The 27,409-nt window shown below is 39.2% G+C and overlaps 1 protein-coding gene across 7 annotated transcripts in view; it reads right to left on the bottom strand.

Moving 5' to 3' along the window:
- Positions 1–27,409, bottom strand: part of LAMA2 (laminin subunit alpha 2) — a 1,513,089-nt gene that overhangs the window by 22,973 nt on the left and 1,462,707 nt on the right. For 6 of the 7 annotated variants that reach the window (XM_073627245.1, XM_073627249.1, XM_073627250.1 and 3 more), the window contains 7 exons: positions 21,552–21,728; positions 20,023–20,168; positions 18,537–18,713; positions 15,099–15,282; positions 10,234–10,293; positions 4,864–4,973; positions 4,568–4,757 (listed from right to left, as the gene is read on the bottom strand). In XM_073627245.1, coding sequence (XP_073483346.1) covers positions 4,568–4,757; positions 4,864–4,973; positions 10,234–10,293; positions 15,099–15,282; positions 18,537–18,713; positions 20,023–20,168; positions 21,552–21,728 — 1,044 coding nt within the window. The remainder of the gene's footprint in view (positions 1–4,567; positions 4,758–4,863; positions 4,974–10,233; positions 10,294–15,098; positions 15,283–18,536; positions 18,714–20,022; positions 20,169–21,551; positions 21,729–27,409) is intronic. The other variant, XM_073627247.1, reaches the window with a different exon arrangement.

Genomic DNA, 27,409 nt, shown 5'->3' with positions numbered 1-27,409 from the left:
AATAAAGCATTTGTTTGAGTCGGATCTTTTCGTTTTTCGGACTCTGCACTTTCGTTATCGTTTGTTAAAACGATAACGAAAATACCTGAAATTCGGGCGAAAATGCATTCGGACGAAAACGAATGCACATGTCTACCCGATAGTAGTTACTCTGATCACGGATGTAGTCAGGATTGGAATAGTAGGAGTTAGCTCCCCGTTGGCCTCTACCACCTCTTTTACCCCTGTTGTGACTTCTACCTCTCCTAAAAGAGTTAGGGGTGTGGGGACTATAGTGACACACTCTGGGTTGTGAGAGAGTGTTACCGCCACGTAAATCTCTACCCCCTGTATTCACAGGATTAACAGGAGGTGGTCCACTCACATCAGTTGTTCCTGATGAGGGAACCGCTGATGACATGGACATCAAGGGGGCTGAAGAGTTAGTGTCTGTAGTCGGATTAGCAGCAAAAAGCTTCTGCCAACCGAAAACCGTTCCATTTTAATAATCTCCAACATCCCTGGTGTATTTTTTCTGTTTTTTGTTTTTTTAATCTCTGTCTTCTTTCTCCAAAAAGCTCTGAAGATTGGAAGAGAGAGAATTGTATTCCAGGGAATTTTTGCGTGATAGGAGTTTGTCTCTAAGTTCCTTGATTTCTCTGTCCAATGTCAATAAGTTGTTTCTTTTCTTAGTGATGAGAACACTGAGAAAATTAATTCCTGCCTCGTTGAAATATTTGAACCAGGAATCAAAATCTGCATCACCTTGTTGGGGTTGTACATCCCACCTAAGGCTTCTAGTGACCATATGGTCAGTGATGTACTGTTCCAGGAATGCAATGTCCCATTGCAGATGTAATTCTGAGGACATAACATTTTTAAGCCTTAGAAAGAGACCTCCTATCTCCGTGTCGCTTCCTATTGAAACAAAGACACCTTTCGTGTTAACAGTGCGAGACGCTCTATAGTCAAATACATCCATATTGAACTGGATGTAAGAATGATTAGGGCTGCAGCAAAATATGTTCAAAGAAAAAAACGGAAAGTGTAGCAAATAATTCAGCGCTGCCCTTAAAGATAGCAGCTAACACAACTAATTGGATAAATGGCAAAATAGGCGAAAACAAATAGTGTAGCGATAAGAGATAATGTGAGCCCAAATAATACTCAAATATACAAAAACATAAATGCGTATATGAATATAAGTAGGTATGAATGATAAATGTCCACACAAGGAAAACTGATACTATTCGACAAAAATCGTTCAATCAAGACTTCATATGAATAAGCACAGAACTCTCTAGTGAGAAACTTCAATGTAAATCTCCCTTCAGAAAACCAGTATGTGTAGTTGAAGTGAGAAGAACCACCACCATATGAAAAGGAGGCTTACTGGAATGTTTGAACACGCAAGAACATATATTCTGCGTGTCAAACAGGCTTGAGCTGTGATATAACCAACAGAGATGGACACTGGGACTGTCAATAGCCTGGAATGAAGACTCCCGATTTTCATCAAGGTGGAGATATATAAACAGATGTATCTCATGCAAGACAATACTCAGAGATACCTTGGGAAGGTCTCCACTGCCGCCATTTGATTTTATACAAGCGCCGTTTTTATCTGCAAAAATGTGAGTTTTCTTACTTTCATTAAAATTTACCATTTTTTACTCAACGGAATTACACTATGTGGCCCCCCTTTGTTTTTTCTCCTCTAACCATTCCTAATACATCTATGGATCTCTGAGTATTGTCCTGCATGGGATACATCTGTTTATATATCTCCACCTTGATGAAAATCGGGAGCCTCCATTCCAGGCTATTGACAGTCCCAGTGTCCATCTCTGTTGGTTATATCAAAACACAAGCCTGTTTGACACGCAGAATATATGTTCTTGCGTGTTCAAACATTCTGGTAAGCCTCCTTTTCATACGGTGGTGGTTCTTCTCACTTCAACTACACATCCTGGTTTTCTGAAGGGACATTTACATTGAAGTTTCTCACAAGGGAGTTCTGTGCTTATTCATATGAAGTCTTGAACGCTTTTTGTCGAATGGTAGCAGTTTTCCTTGTGTGGACATTCATATTTACTTATATTCATAAACACATTTATGTTTTTGTATATTTGAGTGTTATTTGGACTCACTGCCCTTATTTTGGTTTTTGTGTCACATTATCTCTTAGCACTACACTATTTGTTTTCATAAATTTACTAATGTTTACCACATGCGATAACGTGGTCACGTGACTCATTTACTGCAAAATGAAAAATGTGCCAGTAAATATCGTTTCAAAAGCTCCTATTCACAAATGGACCAGAGAGTATAAAACGTGATATTTACCACCAGGGTATTGCTGGCGGTATCACATGTGGTATTTGTCAAAAAAACAGTGTGGGGGTCGGTGCATGCTGGGTCGGTGATATCACAAGGGGGCAGTACCACCAGGTGACATACCCAGGTGGTCCCGCCCTTACCTATATATAAGAACTGTCAAATGGTAGAGGAGGCATTTAGCGGGCAGCCGTCCCCGTGAGCTCTTTTTTTTCAGGTTCCAGCAGTGCGTGGACGTTGTGATTGATGATAAATCTACATTGGGGACACTGTTTTTTTTTTGTAATAAAGGAATTGTCAAAAACTGTCTCTGTGTTTTTTTTACTTTTTGACACTTTTTTGATAAATGGGTAGGGCTACCCATACTCATTCACATGTGGGGGCAGGATCTGGGGGGGCTTTTAGATTCCAATATGCACCCTGCCTGCAGACCCCCACAACCACCGATCATTGTTGTGGGGATGAGGCCCTTGTCCCCATCAACATCAGGACAAGGTGCTTTGGTGTGGTGAGGCAGAGTCCACCCCTCAATGTTGAGGGCATGTGGCCTGGTATGGTTCATGAGGGGGGTGCTTGCTCATCCCCCCCCTTTCCTGACCTGCTGGGCTGCATGCTCGGATAAGGGCCTGGTATGGATAGTATGGGGGATCCCATGCCGTTTCTTTAAAAAATGTTGGCGTGAGACCCCACGCTGTTTTTTTCATAAATTTTAATTGTTGGCATGTTTTTTTACATTCAGCTGTTGAGTCATCCATTATTTAACTCTTAGTGAATTGACCCCTATGTTCTCTATGGACCACTGATAGACACTTCATATTATAGATAATTTTAAATGCATTCTAATGTTTTCTCCTTAACCACTTCCCACCCGGCCTATAGCAGAATGACGGCCGGGCGGTGGTTCAGTTATCCTGACTGGGCCTCATATGATGTCCTGCAGGATAACAGCCGCTGGGCGGCTGTGGTGGCGCGCATTGCGGCGATCGGTGGTGCAGTGTTTCAGTCTGACACACCGCTACACCGATCTTGGTAAAGAGCCTATGACAGAGGCTCTTTACCACGTTGTCAGCCATCTCGAATCACGGCTGATCAGGATGTAAACAGGAAGAGCCATTGATCAGCTTTTACTCTGACAGACGCGAGTAGAGGAAAGCCGATCGGCGGCTCTCCTGACAGGGGGTCTGTGCTGATTGTTTATCAGCGCAGCCCCCCTTGGATGCCCACACTGGACCACCAGGGAAGCCAACAGGACCATCAGGGAAGCACATAACATGTGGATGGCCAGGTACATCTCCCATGGCCATCCACATATGCAAATTAATGCCCAATCTATGCCAATCAGTGCCCACAAATGGGTTCTGACTGGCACCATTATGGAACAAATTAATTCAGTGATGCCCAGCAATGCCACCCATCAGTGTCCATCAGTGCCACCCATAAGTACCCATCAGTGCCACCCATAAGTACCCATCAGTGCCACCTACAAGTGCCCATCAGTGCCGCCTATGAGTGCCCATCAGTGCCATCTATGAGTGCCCAGTGCCACATACCAGTGCCACCTATAAGTGCCCATCAGTATCGCCTATCAGTGCCCATCAGTGCCACCTCATCAGTGCCCATCAGTGCAGCCATATCAGTGCCCGTCATTGAAGAAGAAAATGTACTTATTTACAAAAAATTTTAACAGAAACAAAGAAAAACTTTTTTTTTTCAAAATTTACGGTCTTTTTTTATTTGTTGCACAAAAAATAAAAATGGCAGAGGTGATCAAATACCACCAAAAGAAAGCTCTACTTGTGGGAACAAAATGATAAATAATTTGTTTGGGTACAGTGTAGCATGGCCGCGCAATTGTCATTCAAATTGCAACAGCGCTGAAAGCTGAAAATTGGCTTGGGCAGGAAGGTGTATAAGTGCTTGGCATTGAAGTGGTTAATAAACTCTCTTTATACCCTACCTAAGTCGGTGCAATATTTTCTGTTATTGTTGGCCTTTAGTTTGTGGTCTATTTCCTGCAAATGATTCATTTTCTAATGTATTAAAAACCTCTGGGCTAATAAGATACTGTATATGATTAGGCAGACAAGCTAGTAAATGTCATATCCTGTTTACTGAGTTATAAACATTCTTACACTGTCTTTTGTGATTAGTAATGCAACAAAAAAATCCTCAGCATGTACATTAGTATGTGTAACATTAGTATGTACATTAATATGTATACCCGTTGAGCAATGTTTTAAAACATATGTACCTTATGCCACTCTCCATCGTTAACTTTTTGAGGAACCATTGTGGTGGTATCTCCACTTCCAAGATCATATCTAAAGTGGGCCATTCCATCTTTAATCTGAACAGTGGCAAAATCAGCATGGTTGATGCGAGCCATGTAGAACAGTAGGCCTGAATCGGTGGTAGTGCGAAGTTCAAGTTCTATGGAAAGTCTGTAATTATATTATAGAAAAACAAAATGCAGTGAAAATTTATTTCACATAGTAAATTCCAAAGTAATAAAAAACTAAAGCAAAGAGTAGAAAAAATATAACTCACTTGTTTTTGACTTTTGTGTCATCAAATGCAAATGCCATATGGCTATTCCTGGACAGGCCAAACTGCTTTCCTCCTATGATAATCTCTGGCTTTTTTTCAGCCGCACATCCCTTTAAATAAAAACAAACATGTTCTTCACATTTCTCAATGTAGTTTTGTTGTCTAATTGGTCATTAAGGTTGTCCTATAATCTTCTGGTGGACTCCAAAAGCATATTTGGCTTAGAGAAATAAGAAAAAAAGCACCCTAATCTATGAAATATACATTATATGTATCCTTTGCTGCTCTAGACTGCAAAGAGCATGCTTTGAGTTGTGAAAAGCACAAAAGTAGTAGGATTATTACTGTTATTTGGCTGTCACAAAGCTAATGACATGGTGCTATAGAACGTTTGAGTAATGCTGCTAAAATAGATCTGTCTGATTCAAGAATCTAAAAGCAATATACAGCCAAAAATGAATGGACGGAGAAATCATTGTATAATTTACTTTACTAAACTTTATATGAATATTAAGTTCTAAAACTATAGGAAAAACCTAGGGATTATGATTAAATATTCAAAGTAAAAAAAAAAAAAAGTTAACTCTCCATGTATAGATTGCACTTAATGTGACCCTGTTGCCAGACCAATTTTTAGAAATTGGTTAGAAATTTTTAGAAATTTTTAGAAAAAAATCTTCCCATACATATTTTATGCATGCTATTCATATCTTTCTTTTATGTTTGTAAAGAAGGGGTTAGAATTACAAATGCATTGTTTTTTTTTTTAAAAACTACAGTCTGTTAACTTATCACAGCAGCAGTAAATGAAAAAAATATTTACTTGATGGGGAAGAAGACAGCACACTTATTTTGTAGAGTGGGGAATGGCTAGGACATATTTTTATTGTTATCTGTATCTTCCAGTCTCAGTGACACATGTAGCTTCTAATTTCTTCTCCTGGTGTCACTGGGACAGGAAGTGAGCGGATGTCTCTCCAGTGAGGACACAAGACAGAAACAGAAACTTTTGTTTTGAGTTGGGTTTTGCTTTATTTTTGGAGCTGGGATTTAATTTTTTAATAATAATTACGAAAGGAAGCATGCCTACTGGCACCTCCAAAGAGTCAAGGGCTTAATGCTGCTTTTTTTTTTTAATTCTTTATTTATATCATCCAACATACACACAATGGTAGATTCATTTTTTATTGAAAGGTTGTGACTATTGCTATTAAATATTCTGGTATGCAAAAACATTTTTTTTTATAGGTTTTGTGTATCCGATTGATCAAAACAATACTTCAAAAAAAAAAAAAGCTTAATATGGAATGCCTATGGTTTGCCTAAATTTAGGGCACTAGTCATTTACTGTATATGTTTACTATACATACAAGAACCTTGGTTTAACAACTTGTGTCTTTTTTCAATCAGACTAACTATGTAACCTATGAAACATTATTTAAATCTTTTATAGATATTATATTACAAAAAATCTTCCAAGGTTCACTCTAAATGTCACACGCTTTTGGTGCAGGTATCAATTCCTCCTCAAGGATTGCCCACAACTGTTAACAACTGATTGTAAATGGAAGAATATGTACACAGACTTGTGGTTAGTGCTGGTGAGTCAAAAAAGAGGCACACTTTTGTAACGTATTGGTACACATATTTTGTAAGGCTAAAAGAAATAGAATGACTACATTTGGGTATGTGAGACCTATACCTAGTACTTATACTTATACCTAATACATTGATATATAAATTTCTCAGTATTTCTTTAAATTGTAAAAAAAAAAAATACAACAAAACTACCATGTTAGCAGTGCAAAGCTAGTAAAGAAGAAAGAGTTTTAGATAAAAGCTTAGAACATTAAATGGCTTATTTACTGTGATTAAGCGGGAAAAAAACACACTGTACTAAACACCAAGTTATGTCTGTTTGAACAAATTCTATACTGATGTTGATAATTATAATGTCTGTAAAATAAGGAAAACACTGCAATAATAGAAATGCTTGCTAAATCATTATTTAAGCAGAAATGTGTATAGTGTTAAGATAAAAGCTTCCCTTTTTTTTGTCAGGACCACAAGTAGGATGTACGAAATCATGCCTGAGAGCCTCAATCAGCTTACTTGCTGCTTTAATTACCCAAATCCATGGTCTCCTGCAGCCAATTATATGACCTATGCTGAAACATTGGTTGCGTGATCTTTCTCAAAGAAGCTAGAGGGGATGATGTGCAGGCAGAGCCAACTAATGAGCACCTCTGTTGGATGTTTAAAAGCCCAGGCATTTTTGTTTAGGTGTCCACCTTCAAAGAATTCCCTGGTTGGATGTCCCTTCTCTATGTTTCCATTGTACACAGAAAGATTCCTTCCTCCCTCCTTCTAAGCTTCTAGGTTTGTATAGGACCATGGGTTGCAATAATTTCAACTCTAATGCCAATATTTAGGCTGATTATTTAAACTAGAAAAAGTACACAGTTTAGTACCAAATAAAATACTGCTTTCAGTGCTCTGTTCACATTATTATAAGCAATGTGACCTTCACACAAAGCTGCTGTAACTGCTTTTACTAGCAGAGGATGGAGTAGAAAATGTCTGTGTCTTGCCCTATTACACAGTATTTTGAGTACTTTATGAAGGAAGTTCAATGGGGAAAAGGGCACTGATGCGCCTTAAAGATCCAGGAAAGCAAATTTCATGCAAAGTTTGTAACCCAGAACAACCAACCACACACCATAATTCACCAGTTGTAAGCTGATAGCTGTTTGTTATAAGATACTGTATTGTTTATGCATGGTTAACGTGATACTAAAGTCTCAATTTTTTTGTTTTAAAAGAACAAACATGTTATACTTACCTGCTCTGTGTAGTAGTTTTGCACAGAGCAGCCCAGATCCTCCTCTTCTTGGGTCCCTCGTCAGTACTCCTGGCCCCCCTCCTGCTGAGTGCCCCCACAGCAAGCAGCTTGCTATGGGGGCACCCGGGCAAAGCTGCTGCTCTGTGTGTCATTTCAGACATGGAGCTGTGGCCCAGCCCCCCAATCTCCCCTCTCTCCTCATTGGCTCACTCACTTTGATTGACAGCAGCAGGAGTCAATGGCACCCTGATGCTGTCTCAACCAATGAGGAGAGGGAGTCCCGGAGCCTCTTGTGCAACATTGCTGGATCGAGATGGGCTCAGGTAAGAAATGGGGGGCTGAGGGGGGCTGCTGCACACAGAATGTTTTTTATCCTAATGCATAGAATGCATTAAGATAGAAAACCTTTTGCCTTTACAACCACTTTAAAGTTTCTGTAAAACCCAAAATTAAAATGTAACATATTGCAGCGTATCTTTCTTTAGATGTGGTTGCTGCATTAAAGTAACATTAAACCTTTGTTTTTTTGTTTTTTTATCAAAATAACAAACAAGGCATACTTACCAGCTTTGTTTTTGCAAAGGTTTTGCACAGAGTAGCCTCGATTCTTCTTTTTTGGTGCCCCCCGCTGGCACTCCAGGCCCCTCCTTTTCAGCAAGTGCACCCATACGGACTTGCCCTGTCTGTCTGCATCCTATGACATAGGCTGGGCAGCAACTCTGCCCCACCCCCCGCTCCCTCGTCACAGCATTTGATTGACAGCAGCAGAAGCTAATGGCTGCCCAATGACCAGGGAGGCAGTGGTGAGAGCCACTGCTCTTGTGCATGTCGCTGGATAGGATCGGGCTTAGGTAAGAATAAGAGGGGGCTGGGGGGATGCAAAGAATGCATTGAATGCATTAAGGTAAAAAAAAAAAAAACTTGAGGCTTTAGAACCACTTTAATGTCCTAATTTCAGTTTATTTTTCCTTTATTTTACCTGGTGATCCTGCCAGTAACATGCTTCCTGCCCATGAGTGACAGTGCTTACTCACTGTACTGTATCTATGGAAGAGAAGCATTGTCACCCTAGGCTGCTTTTCCTGAATTGGGCTACAAACACCTCCTCATCTCCTTATCTCTCCATAACATAGGTGGAGAAGTTTTGTAGTTCACAGAAGATAACATGGAAAGCAAGATCACATTGTTTGAGATTTTAGTTAAGTTGAGGATTATGCTTCAGGGGAGTACAACATAATAGAACAGTATAAATTATGGGCGTAGTTCAGCAGTGCAAATGTTTGAAACAAATAAAGCAAATCTGTAACTTTCCTTTGGGAAAAGCTACATATACATACTGTGTGTATATCTACATATATACAGTATAAATATAATATATATATATTGTATTTATCGGCATATAACACACACCCCAATTTTAGGCGGGAAGTTTCAGGAAAAAACTTACATTTTAAATAAAGAACTTTGAAGCAAAATTAGGGTCACAGCTCATCAATGCACCCTGCTCAGTGCCCATCTGCAGCCTCTAAATTGCACATCAATGCATCCTGCTCAGTGCCCATCTGCAGCCGTTAAATTGCCCAACAATGCAGCCTGTTCAGTGGCCATCTGCAGCCATTAAATTGCCCAACAATGCAGCCTGTTCAGTGCCCATCTGCAGCCTATAAATTGACCAACAATGCAGCCTGTACAGTGCCCATCTGCAGCCTATAAATTGACCAACAATGCAACCTGTTCAGTGCCCATCTGCAGCCTATAAATTGACCAACAATGCAGCCTGTTCAGTGCCCATCTGCAGCCTCACCTTTCCCATCATTGCACCCTTGCCAGTGTTGGATTATCCCTGCTGTCTCTGAAGGAAGAGGAGGAGCGAGCACCGCTGAATTACACAGAGCTGCGATCTCCTGTGTACCCGGCGCTCCGTAACTCACAGCCACGCCTCCTGGCCCTGCTCATATGATAGACAGAACAGTGGCTCAATGCGGGGCCAGGAGGCGTGGCTGTGAGTGATGGAGAGCCGGGTACACAGGAGATCGTGGCTCTGTGTAATTCAGCAATGCTTGCTCCTCTTCCCTCAGAGACAGCAGGGATTGATGTACATAACGCACCTACGATTTTACCCTGATTTTAAGGGGAAAAAAGTTTGTGTTATACGCTGATAAATATGGTTTATCTATCTATCTATCTATCTATCTATCTATCTATCTATCTATCTATCTATCTATCTATTTTTTTTTTTTTTTTGTAGCGTGAAATTAGTTTATAAAATCATATTCATTTAATACACCACTGGAAAATATATCAACAGGAACACTAGGATACATTTTCATTTCCTTTGCTAAAGAAAACCCTGGAAGAGAATTATTACAAATTGAGGTAGTCCTGTCACATGCTGTATTATGTTCACTACATAGGAATAAAAGAATGAAGGAAGGAGAAATTATTAGTTTTGTGGCAGTGAAAAAAAAAAAAAATAACACAGTGAAATGATAGAGAACCACATTAAGCAGGTAAGAGGTAATGGATACCGTTGAGGAATCAAGCTCATCTGTGATATTGGCACTCTTCACTTCAGTGGTTTCAGGCTCCTATGGTGCAGCAAATAAGCATTTGTTAGAATTGCATACATTGTGAGCCAAATCCATAACAGGTCTAGCCATTATAAAAACATGACACAATAGTGTTCTTTGTCAATACTCTTCATTCTCATTGTATCTTTCATAAAATGATTAAACAGATTCTGATTTATATGGTAAAATTAATAAGCTTTTAAATAAATACAGCACTTGCAAAATGGTGTTTGCCTTTAAAACACATTAGGTTTATAATGTTAGGGTTGCCATCTAATCATAGAAAGTTAAATATCTAATAGATATTGTAGAATGATTTCAGTTTTTTATGTTTTAAACAGGAGGAATTTTTTTTCTCTTACTAAAACAGTTTTTAAAAGTAAAGAAAAAGAACACTTAAGAATGCATATTACTTCAACACCCAGGACATTTACTATTTAGTCTAGTTTATTTGAAGCACATGTTGAATTGAATTGTGGGTAGCCCCATGCATGCTACACACACTATAGAAACATGTAGTGATCATTAAAAAGTGCCAGAACTATAAATAATATGATTTTGGAGAAGTTAGACTGGAATGTGAATAGGAGGCTTAATAATAGAAAGGGGCAATATGCCTTCTGTCTGCGGCTATTAACAAAATGCTTTGAATTTATTTTTTTTGCCCCTTTTTTCATGAAAATACTGATTCCTATACTTTGCCAAATTGTAATGCTGGTCTGCCCAATACAGAATTCTTCATATTATGGTAGAGGGTTCCACATGTATTTGCCAACACAGAGTGTATGCATTGTTCATGTATCCTTACATTTTGGAACTATTAGGGTCTTTTATAATATAGAAGAGGGTTTTATGTACAATTTATACCATAGCAGTTGGTAATGCTCATTGGCTGTCCATGTTTCTCCAAACTGCATCTCTGGCTGCAATAAAATGGACAGAACTTTCTACCATACTACCAAGGCATGCCTGTGCAATCAACATTACTACCAGCATACAAATATAGAGGAAAATGTCAGACATTGTTGAGAATTTAGTGAGAAGATCCCCAGCCCCCAGCCCCACAGAGTGGCTGAGCCATCTGTTGTTTTGGTGAGAGTGCATTTGTATTGCCACATTACTCTACATGGTATTATACAGTATAACTCCATAAAGTAGAGTATGAGCTTGGCTTATTCAGACGTATACTTTTTGGAACCTCCTCATCTTGATGTCCTGTATTTCTGCTTTATTTTAATTCTATTTAGTTTAATTAAAAAAAAATACATTTAAGGGAGGCCACCTTTTAAGGATCGCATCTATATATCTTTGCAAACAGCAAGATCTACCTCATTCTTTAATGTGGCTTGGATTATGCTACAACAATCTTCAAAACCCAGATTACAATAACATTCATATACTGAAAGCCAAAATAATCAGCTTGAATTCCAAATTTACATAAAATATAATTTTATAAAAGGATATAAAATTGACACTATACCAAGACATCTTGTTTTGTTCAATGTAAAAAGAGATTTAGGTGTAAAACAGATAAAATATAGATGGCCAGAAATGCAAAGATGTAGGCAAGATTCAGTTCCTCAACCAAACAATATCTAAAAGGAGAACATGCCCATGGGATTTGGTTTAAAGTGATTGTAAACCCTTACACACCACTTTTACCTACAGGTAAGCCTTATTATACTTGCACTGTTTAGGAGATATTCACTGTATCAGCATGTGCCAACATTATCGGCACATGCGCATTGAAGAAACGGCTCTCTCGTGCCATTTCTTCAGCTGCTGTGCCATTACCGGCGGCTCCTGCATGCATGCGCGGGAGTGACATCATCGCGGCTCCGACCAATCACAGTGACGGAGCAGGTGATACCCAGAAATAACTCCAGAAGACATGTCGCTGGCTACAGCAGGGTGTCGGGACCGCTGTGGGGGCTTCGATCTAAGATAAGTATTTCATAATGAGTTAGTATGCTATGCATACTAGCTCATTATGCCTTTGTCTTGTAGGTTTTTTTTTTCGTGGGTTTACAACCACTTTAAGTTGCGCCAAAAAAGCTGAAATTACATTACATAAAATTATACATCAGTGTTGGTGGGAGTCGTGATTTAATACCCACATTGCATTTGCTAAGTAGGGATGCTTATGCATTTTTCTTCCTTTTTTTACCATTATGACATGGTCTCTCCACAGATATGCTTGGTTTTGGATTTCATTGTCTCCTAAAGAAGTGAACATTGCTTCATGAAACATGTCGAGATATAGTCTAGCATTTATGTATTTTTTTCTTCTGCATGTAGCACTGTCATCGCAGGCTTGCTGAGTGTTGACTTCATAGGCCTCTCTCTAGTTATCTGCTGGTTAGCTGGTTGCTAAGGGTTTCCACTTTGGATGCTAGGGGTTTACACATATCCCCCCTTACTCCTGCACTCCCCTTGACTGACACTCGTCCACCAAATCTTCTAGCTGAAGGGATGGTCCTCACCAAAAGATACAGATCTATACTCACAGTAGGCAGAATCAGATCCTTGCTGGTGTCTCCCTTCCCTTGCTCTGCAGGACCTCTGGGTTCAGCTTCACTCTGACTCTTTATCTCTAGGTCCTTGGGTTGACCACGCAAAACTGCACAACAGCCTCCACAGAGGAGAGGGAAGCAGCCCTCTCCCTCCTGGACTCTGCTCCCTGATTAAATTAACTCTGAGCACATGTGCCCTGAGCTTATTATACAGAATCCCAGCATGCATCACTTTTCCTCTGCCAATAACCAGTACTGTGACAAAGCCTGTGCATTCACTTGTCAGGTCCCCTCTCACTGTCAAATATGCCTCCCTATTGGACCAGTGAGGGACAGTCAAACAAGCTGAGCTGCAACTGAGCACCATGAGCAGACCTAACAAATAAATCATGCTCCCTGGTAGGCAGTAAGCACTCTAAGTCTTACCTGACCTTCTTCCTGGTAAGCAGAAAGACCAAAAACTACGCTCTCTTCTAGCACCTACCTAGGAGGGTGCTACATGTGTAATGTTATCTCTATGTGGAAATATACACCAATGCTGATCTGTCTTTTCAATTTTAAGATATATGTATTGTTCACCCTGTCTTTCTTAATTTGTTATGGAATAAAAATATGTATAATTTTATGTAATGTCATTTCAACTTTTTTTGGCACAACTCAAAGCAACTACCAATGGCATGTTCTCTTTTTAGATATTGTTTAGGTGTAAGACGGGTTTTAAAGTCTATTTTTTTTTCTTTAAAAATAATAAACATTTCATACTTACCTGCTCTGTGAAGTGATTTTGCACAGAGCGGCCTCTATCCTCCTCTTCTTGGGTTCCTCATTGGCGTTCCTGGCCCCTCCCTGCTGGCGAGAGCCCCCACAGCAAGCAGCTTGCTATGGGGGCACCCAAGCCGAGCCGCAGCTCTGTGTGTTCCTTCAGACACGGAGCCACGGTTTGGCCCTGCACCCTCTCTCTCCTGATTGGCTAACTAACTGCACACCGCTGGATAGAGATGGGGCTCAGGTAAGTAATTAAGGGGGCTAAGGGGGTGGCTGAACACAGAAGGTTTTTTATCTTAATGCATAGAATGCATTAATCAAAAAACCTTCTGCCTTTACAACCATTTTAAGTCTAGCATGCTAAAGTGGCATACCTAGAAATTTTTGAAATCTGGGGCAGGTCTTTGAATTAATATAAATATATTTAAAAGAATAAAAAAATAACTGAAAATGCAGGCATTGAAAATGTTACTGTATTTCCATATTGATAAACATTATATTGCTCCCTTACATTGGTGGTCAGTGGAGAAATAACCCTTATGCAGGTAATCAGAGTAGTGTCCCCTTACATCTGTGGGCAATGTAACACCCCCTTAAGTTTGTGTTCAGAGGAGTAATGTTCCTTATATTGACAGTAGATTGAATGTCCTCTTAAAGTAGTTGTCAGTGGAGAAGTGTTCCCTAACACTGGATTTTAAGACGACCAGAATATGTTGTATATGCAATCTAAGCAATAGTTTACCCACTGACTTCCATATAGCATTGTGTGTGTGTGTGTGGGCTTTTTTTGTGCCGGGGTGGGGGATAAAAAAAGTGTATATTTATTCTCAATGGGTTTTGAAGAGAACACAGATCGATGGGATTTGAAAGTCCCTTGTAAAGCATTTAAGACATGACAATACTGCATTCACATGCCATAACATACCATTGAACTACCAATTCATGCAAAATAAAAAAAGAAACTTCATACACAGAATGCTGTCAGTTATTTTCAATGGCAGCCCTTTGAAATTTCTGTTGCACCATAAAAGTTATCTTTTACTTCAACTGTGAACACAACTTTAACACATGTTCAATGTAGTTGCTAGGAGCTTTCACCCAGCAGTCAGTCATTTAAATAAATCCATTAAATACTTTGATGGCTATTTGTCACACAAACCACCTAATGTTTCATTGGGTGAAAAAATGTTTTATGTTTAGCAGGATTAAAATAACATTTGACAAAGTAAACACATTTCCAGGCTTGATCTCAGACTCAGAGTGCATATCTATCTATGTATGTATGTATGTATGTATGTATGTATGTATGTATGTATCTATCTATCTATCTATCTATCTATCTATCTATCTATCTATCTATCTATCTATCTATCTATCATGCAGGTCATTCAGTGACTCGTCTCAAGTTGTTTGTTTAACCCACAGCACAGGTTGTGTACAAATACTACTATTTTGTGTTGTATAGTGAAAGAAAGGGCTTTTGAACATAAATTAACACCTTTTAATAGTGCAATATAATAATAAATAATAATGGGATTCACTTACAGTAGGTGGAACAGAAGGTAGAATTGCTGGAATGACCTTTGGTGCAGTGGTTGCTTCAGGGAGGACTAATGCTTGAGTGACATTTTTCTCTTTATCTTCTTCAAGTGTACTGTCTGGCACCAGAGTTGGACATCTTCCAATATCTGCATTCTCAAAAGATACAGGCTGAGCAAAGTCTATTGGCCTGTCAGGGCATACAAAAGAATAACCATCAAATACATAATAAATATTTCAACATTCAGCTAATTTCATTAGCTATCAAAAGTTTGCCAGAGTTACAACCTTCTAATTCCTGTTAGCAGTCACTGGAACAGGAATTGAGAGGTAATTTCTCTGATAGGGTCATAAAAAGCTGATGATTCAAAGAGTTTCCTTTAAAAACATCTCCCAAGCCCTTATTGTATGTGTTTCTCTTTGGGAGATTTCCGCTCACTTCCCATGCTGGTGAAAATGGTTACCAGGATAGGAAGCATAGGAAACTGTCCCAAGAACGTGGACAGATAGAAATAAAAAAAAAATGCTACAGGCATATTTTTAGTGCCCATGATTAACTTTACAGTTTTTAATATAGAACCTCATCTGCCAGGTCTTCCTGTAATAGTGATACATCTTGTGCCAAATTTATTTGAAAGAACAAAAATGCAATCAATTTCAGCTCATCAGATGATAGATAGCATAGCTATATTCATTTTCTTTTTTTTTTTCCTATTTTAATCTGTTGATCCTCTCAGTAACATATTTCCTGTCTTAGCATGACAATAGATGATTTGATTTTCTTTCCTTCCACCACAGGTGGTGCTCAATTCCCCCATCAACACAGTGAGTGTTGATGGGGGGGAGCCCTCTCAGCTAGCAATGCACGATTACTGCTAGCGGCCAAAGCCGCCGCCAGTAATTGCATGTCAAAATGTGACAGGCTGCTTGTACCCAAGTCGATCAATGGATTGACTTGAGTACAGTCACCCTGGCCATACATGTAACAAATCCTGTCTGAATTTCAGTCCATGTACGACCCTCTTTATTCTGTGTATATCTATGAAGGGGCAATCTCTTGAAGCAGACACCACCCCTCATGTCTGCGAACATATGGGGAGGTGAACTGAGCATAACTGATAACACACTACTAGTAGCAGAGACAGAGTGCACAATAAGTTACAAGCTCATTCAAAATCTGGCAGAATCAAGAAGTATATAAAAAAAAACTTTCAATTGTATATTTATTGGACTTAACAAGAAGCAAATAAAAAAGTTAATTTAAGGTTAACATACCCTTTACATTTAGGGGTCTTTCAGATGGGCGCTGACACCCATCCTACATGCTGAGCTGCTGTCTTCTGCATATGAATCCACCTTGTATTTTATACATTAGGATAAAAAATCTTCTGTGTGCAGCAACCCCCCCTCAACCCCCCCTCAACCCCCTAATCCTTGCCTGAGCCCCATCTTCATCCAGTGATGTTGCACTAGAGCCTTGGCTGTCCGGGACTCTCTCTCCTGATTGGCTGAGACACAGCAGTGGGTGCCTTGCTGCTGTCCATCAAAGGCAGTGAGCCAATGAGGAGAGAGAAGGGGTGGGGCCGAGCCACGGCTCCATGTCTGAATGGACACACAGAGCAGTGGCTTGGCTTGGGTGCCCCCATAGCAAGCTGCTTGCTGTGGGGGTATTCGGCAAGAGGAAGGGGCAGGGAGCGCCGGAGAGGGACCCAAAAAGCGGAGGATCTGGGCTTCTCTGTGCAAAACCACTGCACAGAGCAGGTAAGTATAACATGTTTGTTATTTTTAAACAAAAAACAAGACTTTAATATCACTTTAAGATTAGTTGGAGGGTGGTAGATGTGTTTTTAGCAAGCCCACGCAAGCCTGAACTATGGTTTAAGGCTTGCCAGCCCACTTTTATTAAAAGATGTCAAAGCAAAGTCCCTTACATCAGGTTTTCTCACGCAGTTTCACATAGCAAAACAGGTAAAAGAAAATTCTGGACCACCTGACTCCCTCTTCAGCAGCGCAGCTGCTCCTGCACTGGTCTCTTCTGTTTCTTGAATAAATCACCTCTGTCTACAGACAGGATCATACACCTGTCATCAAATAAGAGCACTCCTCCCTTCTGGCTGGGGCTGGAGCCTTGAGCTATTCCCAAGCCTTCATTATAAGAGCCGTGTACACCTGGACACACACCCTGCTGGTCTTTAAAAAAGCTTGGACACAGGGTTGAAGATTTCCTCTCTCCCAAAGCACATTCAAAACTCCAAACTACAGAGCCCAATCCTGGAAGACCAAAATTTGAAGAAAGCTGTAAAAAATGTTTTCTCCACTCATTATTGATAGCCAGGGGTCTGTGACTCTGCATATGTGTGAACCCTGTGTCCTTTTTTCAACCATTTTCACAGTGGCATGGCCTTGCTCTGTCACAAGGGGTATAGTTAAAGTGATTGTAAATGATCACCTTCAGTTTAAAAATGAAATAAAAGGCTAACATTTATGTATAGATGTAAAAAAAAACAATATAAATGCCTTTTTCTCTTTTTTATAACTGCTCACATTCCCTCTGTCCTCAGCTGCATAAGAGCTGGGGGAGAAGAAGCACACTGATCTTCCCAGTGAATGGCTGTGCAAGGGGGGTATGCCAGATCATTGGAGGAGAGGAGGCTGAGTTCCCAGCATAGCTAGGGAACTGACCACAGTAAGGCCCCTTTCACACTGGGGCGGTAGGGGGCGTCGGCGGTAAAACAGCGCTATATTTAGCACTGTTTTACCGCGGTATTCGGGCCGCTAGCGGTGCGGTTTTAACCCCCCGCTGGCGGCCTAAAAAGGGTTAAAACCCCTCGCATAGCGCGGCTATAGCCGCGGTATTACCGCAGTATAGCCGCGCTGTCCATTGATTTCAATGGGCAGGAGCGGTTTAGGAGCAGTGAATACACCGCTCCTTCACCGCTCCAAAGAAGCGGCTGACAGGAGATTTTTTATTCTCCTGCCAGCGCACCGCTTCAGTGTGAAAGCCCTCGGGCTTTCACACTGAACAAACAGCGGAGGCTGTTTAGGGGCGGTTTGCAGGTGCTATTTTTAGCGCAATAACGCCTGCAAACCGCCCCAGTGTGAAAGGGGTCTTAATGTTCTTCTGCTTAGCGTGCTTAGTCTTTAATAGGAATGCAGAGGGACTGGCAGGAACACTAGGGATTTCACACAAAGGAGGCAATACAAACAGAACAGGATCATTTTTCATATAAGTACATGGTACAGTAGGCACACATCAGGAATTTGAAATGCTGGGATAACAAACACTTTAAGTTTTACGATTAAGCTTAATATATAAGGTTCAATTAATGTTAAATTTTGGGTTAGGGGTTCATTTTTAAAAGTGAGGTTTGGAGTTTAGTATTGGTTTTAGATTAACTGTTAAGGTCCAAATGTACATAATTATTGAAGGGTGGGTTGCCTTACACTGCATTGATGAGAAGGTTCCATATGCATCCCTCGAATGGTGGAACACCCTTGAACATTGTAAGCTGAGAATCAGATGGGATTCCTCCTACAAAGAGCTTTTTTACGCTTATTGAATGACCTGCTGGCATCCTTAGTGTCTGGCTTCTATCTTCATCAACTTGCACAGTAAAGACACTAAAAAGAAGATAAAATACAGAAGAATGTGTTGAAATTACTGATTGGCTGCATAGAAATATACTGTCACATATTTTGTTGCGATGTACATAATTTTAACTCTCCCACAGCCCTTGCTCTGGCAAATTTAAAAGCGAATAGCTTTTATATTAACCAAATTAGAAAAACAACCTGTTGCACAGCAAAGAGCAATAATGTTCATCTAATGATCTGGTCTCGGCTTTAGAAATGCTTTTGATGCGAATTCCATCTGCTTTGCATGTACCATTCTGGCAATGAAAATAGCTCTGGTATAGTAAAAGTTTTACACAGCATTGCTAAGTTGCATGATTACACTCAGTTGGCTTTAAAACAGCATGGGGGATACATCTGTTTGGATTATTATATCCAGGAGTAAACGGCTTCCATTGTCACTGAATGACAAATCAACATGCTGCTGAATATTCACACCACGGGAAGCAAAGCTAGATGTACATTGAATGTAAAATGTGATAAATTTACAGGTACCTTTAGAGGGCAATACAAGCAACCTTGTTCGTGTAAGAGAAGTAATTACATTGTTCTCTGTTCTATTAACTTCATAGTTTAGATAAACACGAACAGGTTGTTCTTTTCATCCTAGACTCTGACTGAATACTGGCATTAGAAACAGTGTTTTTCTCAGATTTAAGATATTATAGCCACTTACTCATTTAGAATGCATAAGAAAAAAGTTATTCTAGGAAGTTTACCAGGCAGTCGGAGTATAATCATTGCAATTTTGTCTACTTAACAACTCTGTTTATTACAATCATTCTACACTAAGGAAAGCGTGATTGTTTAGAACAAAATCAAGGGCATGTAAAATAGGTAAAAAAAAACCTGCCTAAACAAATTGCTTTCAGCTATCTGAATAAATAGATGAATATATTAATTGAGAGATCACACCCAGGAGGCATCCTAAACATGGCCACCAATCCTAACAAATAATTTGCTATTCATTTTTAGATATCAGATTAGATATCAGGGATCTGATATCAGATTTATTTCACATTCCCCTCTTCCCCCCAACTATCTGCCTGTACTAGAAACATGATTTTTTGCAGTGATCCTATGATCTAATCCGAGAAACAGTGTTTGAAATTAACCAAAGAGAGCTAAAACATTTGCTTTGCTATTAACATATCTAACTGTATATAGATACCTTTACTTTTCCCACCAAATACACTATATTCCTAAGATGAACAGATGTAATTATGGGTGAGAAAAGCAAGCATACATCATTGGCGTTAATCCTGCCTAAAAAAAGTTCAAGGCTAATGTCACTTACTTTCTTGATCTTTCAATTCGGATTGAGTGTTCTTTGCCATCATGAAATTCTCCCTTCTCAGGTCTAATGGTTATTCGATGTATTTCTTTAGGTCCAGGGATAGAAACTTCCAACCTCCCTTTTCTTAAAAGGACTGCATAAAATACCTGAAGCATAAAGAATGAATGTAGATTTAAAGTAAGATCTGATGGGTCTCTTGTGTATGATCTCAAATAACTGCTTGTACAATAGCACAATGGGGGTTATTTACTAAAAGTAAATCCACTTTACACTGCAAGTGCAATCGCTGTAGATCTGAGGGGGACATGCAAGGAAAATAAAAAAACAGCATTTTTGCTTGTACATGATTGGATGATAAAATCTGCAGAGCGTCCCTTCATTTCAGAGCTTCCCCACAGATCTACAGTGATCTACATCGATTGCACCTTTAAGTGCACTTGCAAGCATATATACACTCGATGGCCACTTTATTAAGTACACCTTACTAGTACCAGGTTATACCCCTTTTTTGCCTTCAGAACTGCCTTAAATTGTTGTGGCATTGATTTAACAAGGTGTTGGAATTATTCCTCAGAGATTTTCCATATTGACATAATAGCATCACACAATTGCTGCAGATGTCATGTTCATGAAACCAGTGATGAGATGATTTGAGCTTTGTGACATGGTACATTATCCTGCTGGAAGTAGCCATCAGAAGATGGGTACACTATAGTCATAAAGGGATGGACATGGTCAGCAACAATACTAAGGTAGGCCATGGCATTTAAACAATGCTCAATTGGTACTAAGAGGCCCAAAGTGTGCCAAGAAAATATCCCCCACATCATTACCCCAATACCACCAGCCTGAACAGTTGATACAAGGCAGGATGGATCCATGCTTTTATGTTATTTACACCAAATTCTGACCCTACCATCTGAATGTCGCAGCTGAATTCGAGGCTCATCAGACCAGGCAATGTTTTTCCAATCTTCTATTGTCCAATTTTGGTGAGCCTGTGCGAACTGTAGCCTCAGTTTTCTGTTCACTGACAGTTGTGGTCTTCTGCTGCTCTAGCCCATCTGCCTAAAGGTTCAATGTGTTGTGCTTTCAGAGATGGTATTCTGCATACCTTGGTTGTAACGAGTGGTTCTTTGAGTTACTGTTGCCTTTCTATTATTATCCTCTGACCTCTGACATCAACAGGGCAATTTCGTCCACACAACTGCCACTCACTGGATATCGGTCAGCAGTTTTTGAAACACTCTGTCAGGCCGCTCTACCAGGAAAATCATACTAATACTTCAAAGTTTAGCTTTACTTCTTCCTGGATCACCTCCTTGCTTATATCAAAGAGAAGTTTAGGCTCATTTATTGCTCAGTTAGCAGACTGAAAATTGTAATGTAGTATACAAAACTGTATGGACGAGCCAGGAAAGATGTGTGTCACCAGTCTCTGGTTATGTAGCGGGGCAGATGTGTGTAAATAACAAAGCTGTCTGCAAAGAATTAAAAACAATTTAAATATGTGGCATGCAATGTATTACCTGCCCACTTTGTCTACGTTTCCTTCTTGGAGAAACAAAATTTCCTCCATTACCAATTAAAATCATCCCAGATTCATTTTTAGTGCTAAATGACAGTGTAATCTCTGTTCCAGGGTCCAGTGATACTGGTGGTACTTCTATATATCCAGGCTTTGCAAAACTCACTACATATACTCTCTGAAAAATAAAACACACAAATACAACATTTATTATGAAGAAGTCTATCATTTCTCATTTACATAATGACATAGAATCGTTTATGCTCTGCATTATTGCTCCAAAAAAGTCAAGATTCAAATAAATTAATGTTTTAGATATAGTTATTGTATCTGTCACTCCAAAATGTTTCAGTATTTTTATTATTTTTTTTAAGATGTTGATTAAGCTTTTAAGGCCTGCAAATACAATTAAATTACACACCTGACTATGACACATTGTGCAATCGGTCTTGTATCATATATCAAGGATTTACCTTCTGAACATATTAAACCATGCTCTGAAGTGAATGTTGTATGTAGGGTGTCATTCCACATTCTTAAACCTTTATTCAAATTCTGCATACTACCCTTCCCTTGAGAAAATAATTATTCATGCCTATATGCTTCTAAAATATCAAAGAGACAGATTTCTGAGGGTAAACACATATATATTTTATTATACATGTATTAAAGAATGTAATTAATGGCTCACAGTATACAAGCTGTTTGGAATTGGGAACTGGGTACAGAAAAGAGCATCATAGATAAATTCCATAAGATCATACCCAAAGTCTGAGAGCACTGTTGAGCATTCCTAAATTAAATGATGACTGAAGCTTCTAATCTTTGGCATTTAAAGCATATATCTGTGGAACCATTTTCCATTTTATGAAGTTTTACTGCAGTGTATTAGGGTCTATAAGGTATCTAATTTGGATGAGCTTCTTTTTCCAATAATTAATTATGTTAAGAAAAGTGTGATTATACTCCTTCTATTATCTGAGAGAGGTTGTTTTGGATTTAGGTATCAGGAAGTCAACTTCCTTTGGTCCTTGTGGGTCACTAAATTATAGTGTGTTTATGTACATAGTCTTTAAGGCCCTACTGGTTGTGAATATTATGTTTGAGTATTAGAGAACTGTTTCTTTCTTTCACACACTAGAAATCATTAAAGGTGCTATGGATAAGCAAAACAGAGCTTTCTTAACGTTATTGGTTGTTTCAGGGGACTAAATACTATGATCAGTAAGCATTTAGGTGAACTCTTTCATGCATATATCTCTGTCACACAAAGCTTCTTTTTTTTACTCCTCAAAAAAAGTGGAGCATGAAAACACTTTAAATTTTGGCTGAGCATAACTTCCAGCCCCCGAATCAGTGCTTATTGTGACAAATAGAGAGGTTGAATCCACCCAATGGAGACACAGACATCAATCAAAGAAGGGACGGGGTTGCTAACCCTTCTCCAATTCAAAGGTTTAAGCTGAAGTTCCACTTTAAGACAAAATAATATCATTACATAATTCAGTGGATATTTTATTCTCTTTCATTATAATTAGATTCCAGTATTGCAAACAACCTGGGTCGTAGTGAAATTGGGAAGTCTACTTCAGTCAGTATAGCATAGGATAAATTGAGTTTGAGGACACATGACAGCATTTACCTCATTATTTGTTGCTTATAATAAAACTGTTTTATGGTCTTAATCAGGAGCTTGCGCCATAAACTTCTAGAAATGATCTCTGCTGAATAGCATACAGGTAATATTATAATGCAATAAACAGGTTGTGTACAAACTGTAACAGGGTTATAAATCTTTTTCCTTCAGAAGTTTAGAAAGAGAAACAACTTTAATTAACTGTCACAATAGTTGTTGGTTTATGTTAAGTTACATTTTAGTTGCAAACCATTGGCTTATTCAAATGAATAAAGTCTCATAAAATAAATATTGTACTGAAAAACTCTAAATATGATATATATTTTAGATAACACGGTACATTCTCCTGTACATGCCACAAATGACTAGCTAATTAAGGGCACTCTTTTTACTGTAAAATTAAACATTTACTCAACCTTACTGCATACTGTACATAAAATGGGAGTTTAAGAGACAAAGAGTAAAAAAGCTTTGTGCTTTTTTTAAATGGATTTTAATGGGCTTCAATGACACTTGAATGTCATCATGAAAGAAAGGTACATTCAATTACAACGGTACATTACATTAAACCTTTACAAATGTTGAGTGTTTATTTGGCACACACAAATTTAATAACATTATTTAACATTGTGGGGTTTAAAGGTTGAGAACTTAAATGTATTTCAAGCAGATTATCAGAAATTAAATATAGTCACAAGGAAAAAACAGAACATTAGCAAAAAAATTTAGTGTTAAAAGATAAAATTAGCTGACTGAAAATTAAAGTGATTCTGAAGGCTTACGTTTTTAGCTCCATGAATTTTATGCATGAAAGTAAAAAATCTCCACCCCCCCCCCTAGACCCCCCTAAACTTACCTGAGTCTCGATCCAGTGATGTGCATGAGAGCTGCTTTCCTGGTTCTCTCCCTCCTCATTGGTTCAAATGCAGCAGTGGGAGTCATTGGCTTCTAATACTGTCATTCATAGCCAGTGAGGAGGGAGTAGGGGTGGGGCTGAGCCCTGTTCTGTGTGTCAATGGACAATTGTACATTTAGTATCACTTTACTAAATACCTTGGAATGTCTACTTTCAAAAAAGGGGTCATTTGGGGGGTGTTTGTACTTTCCTGACTTGTTCGGGTCACAAGAAATGAGATAGGCCGCCAGTATACAAGAGGTGTGATCAATTTTTTATGATTTGCACCAAAACTTGTAGACTCTCTAACTTTCACACAGACCAAATAATATCCACTAATTTGGGTTATTTTTACTAAAGATATGTAGCAGTATAAATTGTGGCCAAAATTTATGAAGAAAAATTACTAATTTGCAAAATTTTATCACAGAAACAAAGAAAAATGTGTTTTTTTTTCTACATTTTCGGTCTTTTTTCATTTATAGCGCAAAAAATAAAAAACCCAGAGGTGATCAAATACCACCAAAAGAAAGCTCTATTTGTATGAAAAAAAGGACAAAAAAATCATTTGGGTACAGTATTACATCACCCCAGGAAGATGACAGATTTGTCGAAACGGCGTAGGGAGGAGCGGCGTGCTGACGTCACCACCACACCATGCTGATCCCGGAAGACACGGGCAGCAGCTGCGAGCTGGCCGGCTTACATTGTTTTTAAAGGCGTCTTTTACCTGTCATACTAACTCCTGAGCGGGGACCTTGAGACACTTCAAACAGAGACCCAGTGGCCGGGGGACACAGCCACTCGCTCGCACGATCTCTATAACAGGAGATCTAACAATCCGGTAAGGGGCGTGTTTGTCTGAGGTGGAGGAACTCCCTATACCATCACGCTCCCCAGGGAGACATTTCTGTGCATGCCTCACTCTGTTTCAAGATTGGTGCTTTCTTCCCTTATCAGAAAAGTTGTTTTTCCCATAAGGACTGTTGTTTAATCGTATGGACTTATTAGCATCATTTGGTCCTTGATTCTAAGTTTCCATTTATATTTATCCACTATTTGAATCGTGCAGTCTGTGGACTCAAGTCTATACTGTTCTATCAGCATTCACATATCTGCTTTGTTTGCATTTCATTTCAATTTATTTTTAATGTTGTTCATCACTGGGAATGTTTTTGGTATGGTCATACTAACCTATCATGATCACGTTCACTTATTAAGCAGAGCAGCCTATTCCATATAAGTACAGTATTACATGACTGAGTAATTGTCATTCAAAGTGTGAGAGCACTGAAAGCTGAAAATTGGTCTGGGCAGGAGGGGGGTTTAAGTGCCCAGTAGGCAAGTGGTTAAAGAATGTCTTCTAAATATCTGAAACTCTGTTTTGCAGCCTTGTTTGTTTTGAGCATATTTGCCTGGTATTGCCTATGGGCTTATGTACGCATATGCCAAGGGTGGATTATCCTGATTTGTGCAAGCTGCTCTCTAGATCAGCATAACACAATATAACTGTATTGTGAGTGAATTATCACACAAACAGTAAGTAGAGTACTTGCTTTTCTAATTCCAGGTTGAGCCTGAGGCCCATGAACAGGCTTTGTTGATGTGATCTGGCACTGTGTGCAAACTATCTAATGACATGACATTACTGCACCTGCTGCTGTCAGTTCAGTTAGGCCGGCCATAGACGGATCAAAATGTGCCTGACTCAGCAGTAACTGTCCCAATTGAGGTCCATCTATGGGCAGGTTGGTTGTACTGAAGTTGATCCATTGATCAACTTTAGTACAACCAGCCTGTATGTTTTTTTCCTTGTGATCACTGCTGTTGCCTATAGCTGGTGGCAGTCATCATTGTATTCTGATGGTGGGGAAACCTCTTGTTGTCAGAATACAATAGCTCCATGGGAGGAATTACCCCATCAACACTGACGGTTGATGGGGGAATTAAGCAATTTTCGTTCCTTCAACTCGTGGTTGAAGGAAAGAAAATTGTATCATGTATGGCTTGCTTTAATTGGAACTCCACTTTAACCCATGGAGCTTATTATATCTGTTACATCTAATCTTCTGTGATTGTCTGCAGGGCTGCTGATAAGGCAGTACAACTGGTCCGGTTGTACTGGGCCCAGGCCTCATCAGCTAAACATCAGTCTGCAGATAAGGCTGTCAGCCCAACTTTATTTTTCATTTCTGCCTAAATTAATAAATTGATTTTACTAGACCATCCCCCAGCTACTACTTGCTTACCAGAGCTTAAATTACATTTTTCTTGGGCCCCATCAAGTCAACAGAGAGGCCTAGGAGGTGGAACTTTTTTCATTTTCGGGGATTAGGGGGATAAAGTCAGTGCCGATGTTTCACTACACCCAAGGAGGGTGGGTCGGGTGAAGGCAGGGTTGGGGGGCCCATCAGGAAGGCTGTACAGGGCCCCATGATTTCTAACAGCGGCCCTGACTGCTTGTCAATACTATTGCTATACGATGAGACCATCTGAGTGTTGTCTGTAACAATTGTGTGGTAGGAAGCAATTTTTTATCACAAAAACTGATTTTCCAACTAATAAAGAAAAAATGGTAACAACTGCTATCACTTCGTGAGCTGAACTGGGAAGAACACAGAATAAGGTCCCAGCAACATGTGACTGATACAAGGACAGACAATTGTCTTACAATTTGCTGTGCTCAGTGTGACATTTCCCCAGTGTGGCTTGCCTCCCTCTTTTTCTTTCTGTATATTGGTTGTTCTTTCCATTTATATATCATATCTCAAAATTTATTAAAGAAAAATACTAAAATGGTCACTCACTCACAATGATAAACATTGGGTACAATACATGTATACATGATGTACAGCAAACTAATAAAAAATGTTACACTTGGAGATGACCCAGTCATGTACTGACCCAGACAATCAGATAAAGATAAAAAGGATAAAATAAGTTAATAAGTCTACTGCAGAGTACAAACAGCAATCTCTAAAACATTAATTTATCACTTTGTTTTGTTTAAAAGTCAGTTAAGCTGTCAAAGAGCCTTTGCTATTGCTGCATGCAAGTTTTATATAGATAAGATTTGTGACTGAGGTCACAACTCAACATCCGCACTATAAATACAGGAACCTTTCAAAGCATTTTTAGTGTGACAAATATATATGTGTCAGTGGTAAATATGACTGTTCCCTGAAAGCAAGAATTTTAAGTCATATTTATTTGTACAATGATATACTGTATAACAGACTTTTAATACAATTATCAAACGTCATTATTAGGTCTTTGTTTAAGAATATTTCCAATATAATACAATTAAATGAATGCAACTGCAATTTAC

The sequence above is a fragment of the Aquarana catesbeiana genome, linkage group LG04, assembly GCF_042186555.1.
Source record: "Aquarana catesbeiana isolate 2022-GZ linkage group LG04, ASM4218655v1, whole genome shotgun sequence".
Taxonomy (NCBI): domain Eukaryota; kingdom Metazoa; phylum Chordata; class Amphibia; order Anura; family Ranidae; genus Aquarana; species Aquarana catesbeiana.
This window is presented reverse-complemented; position numbering and strand designations above follow the sequence as displayed.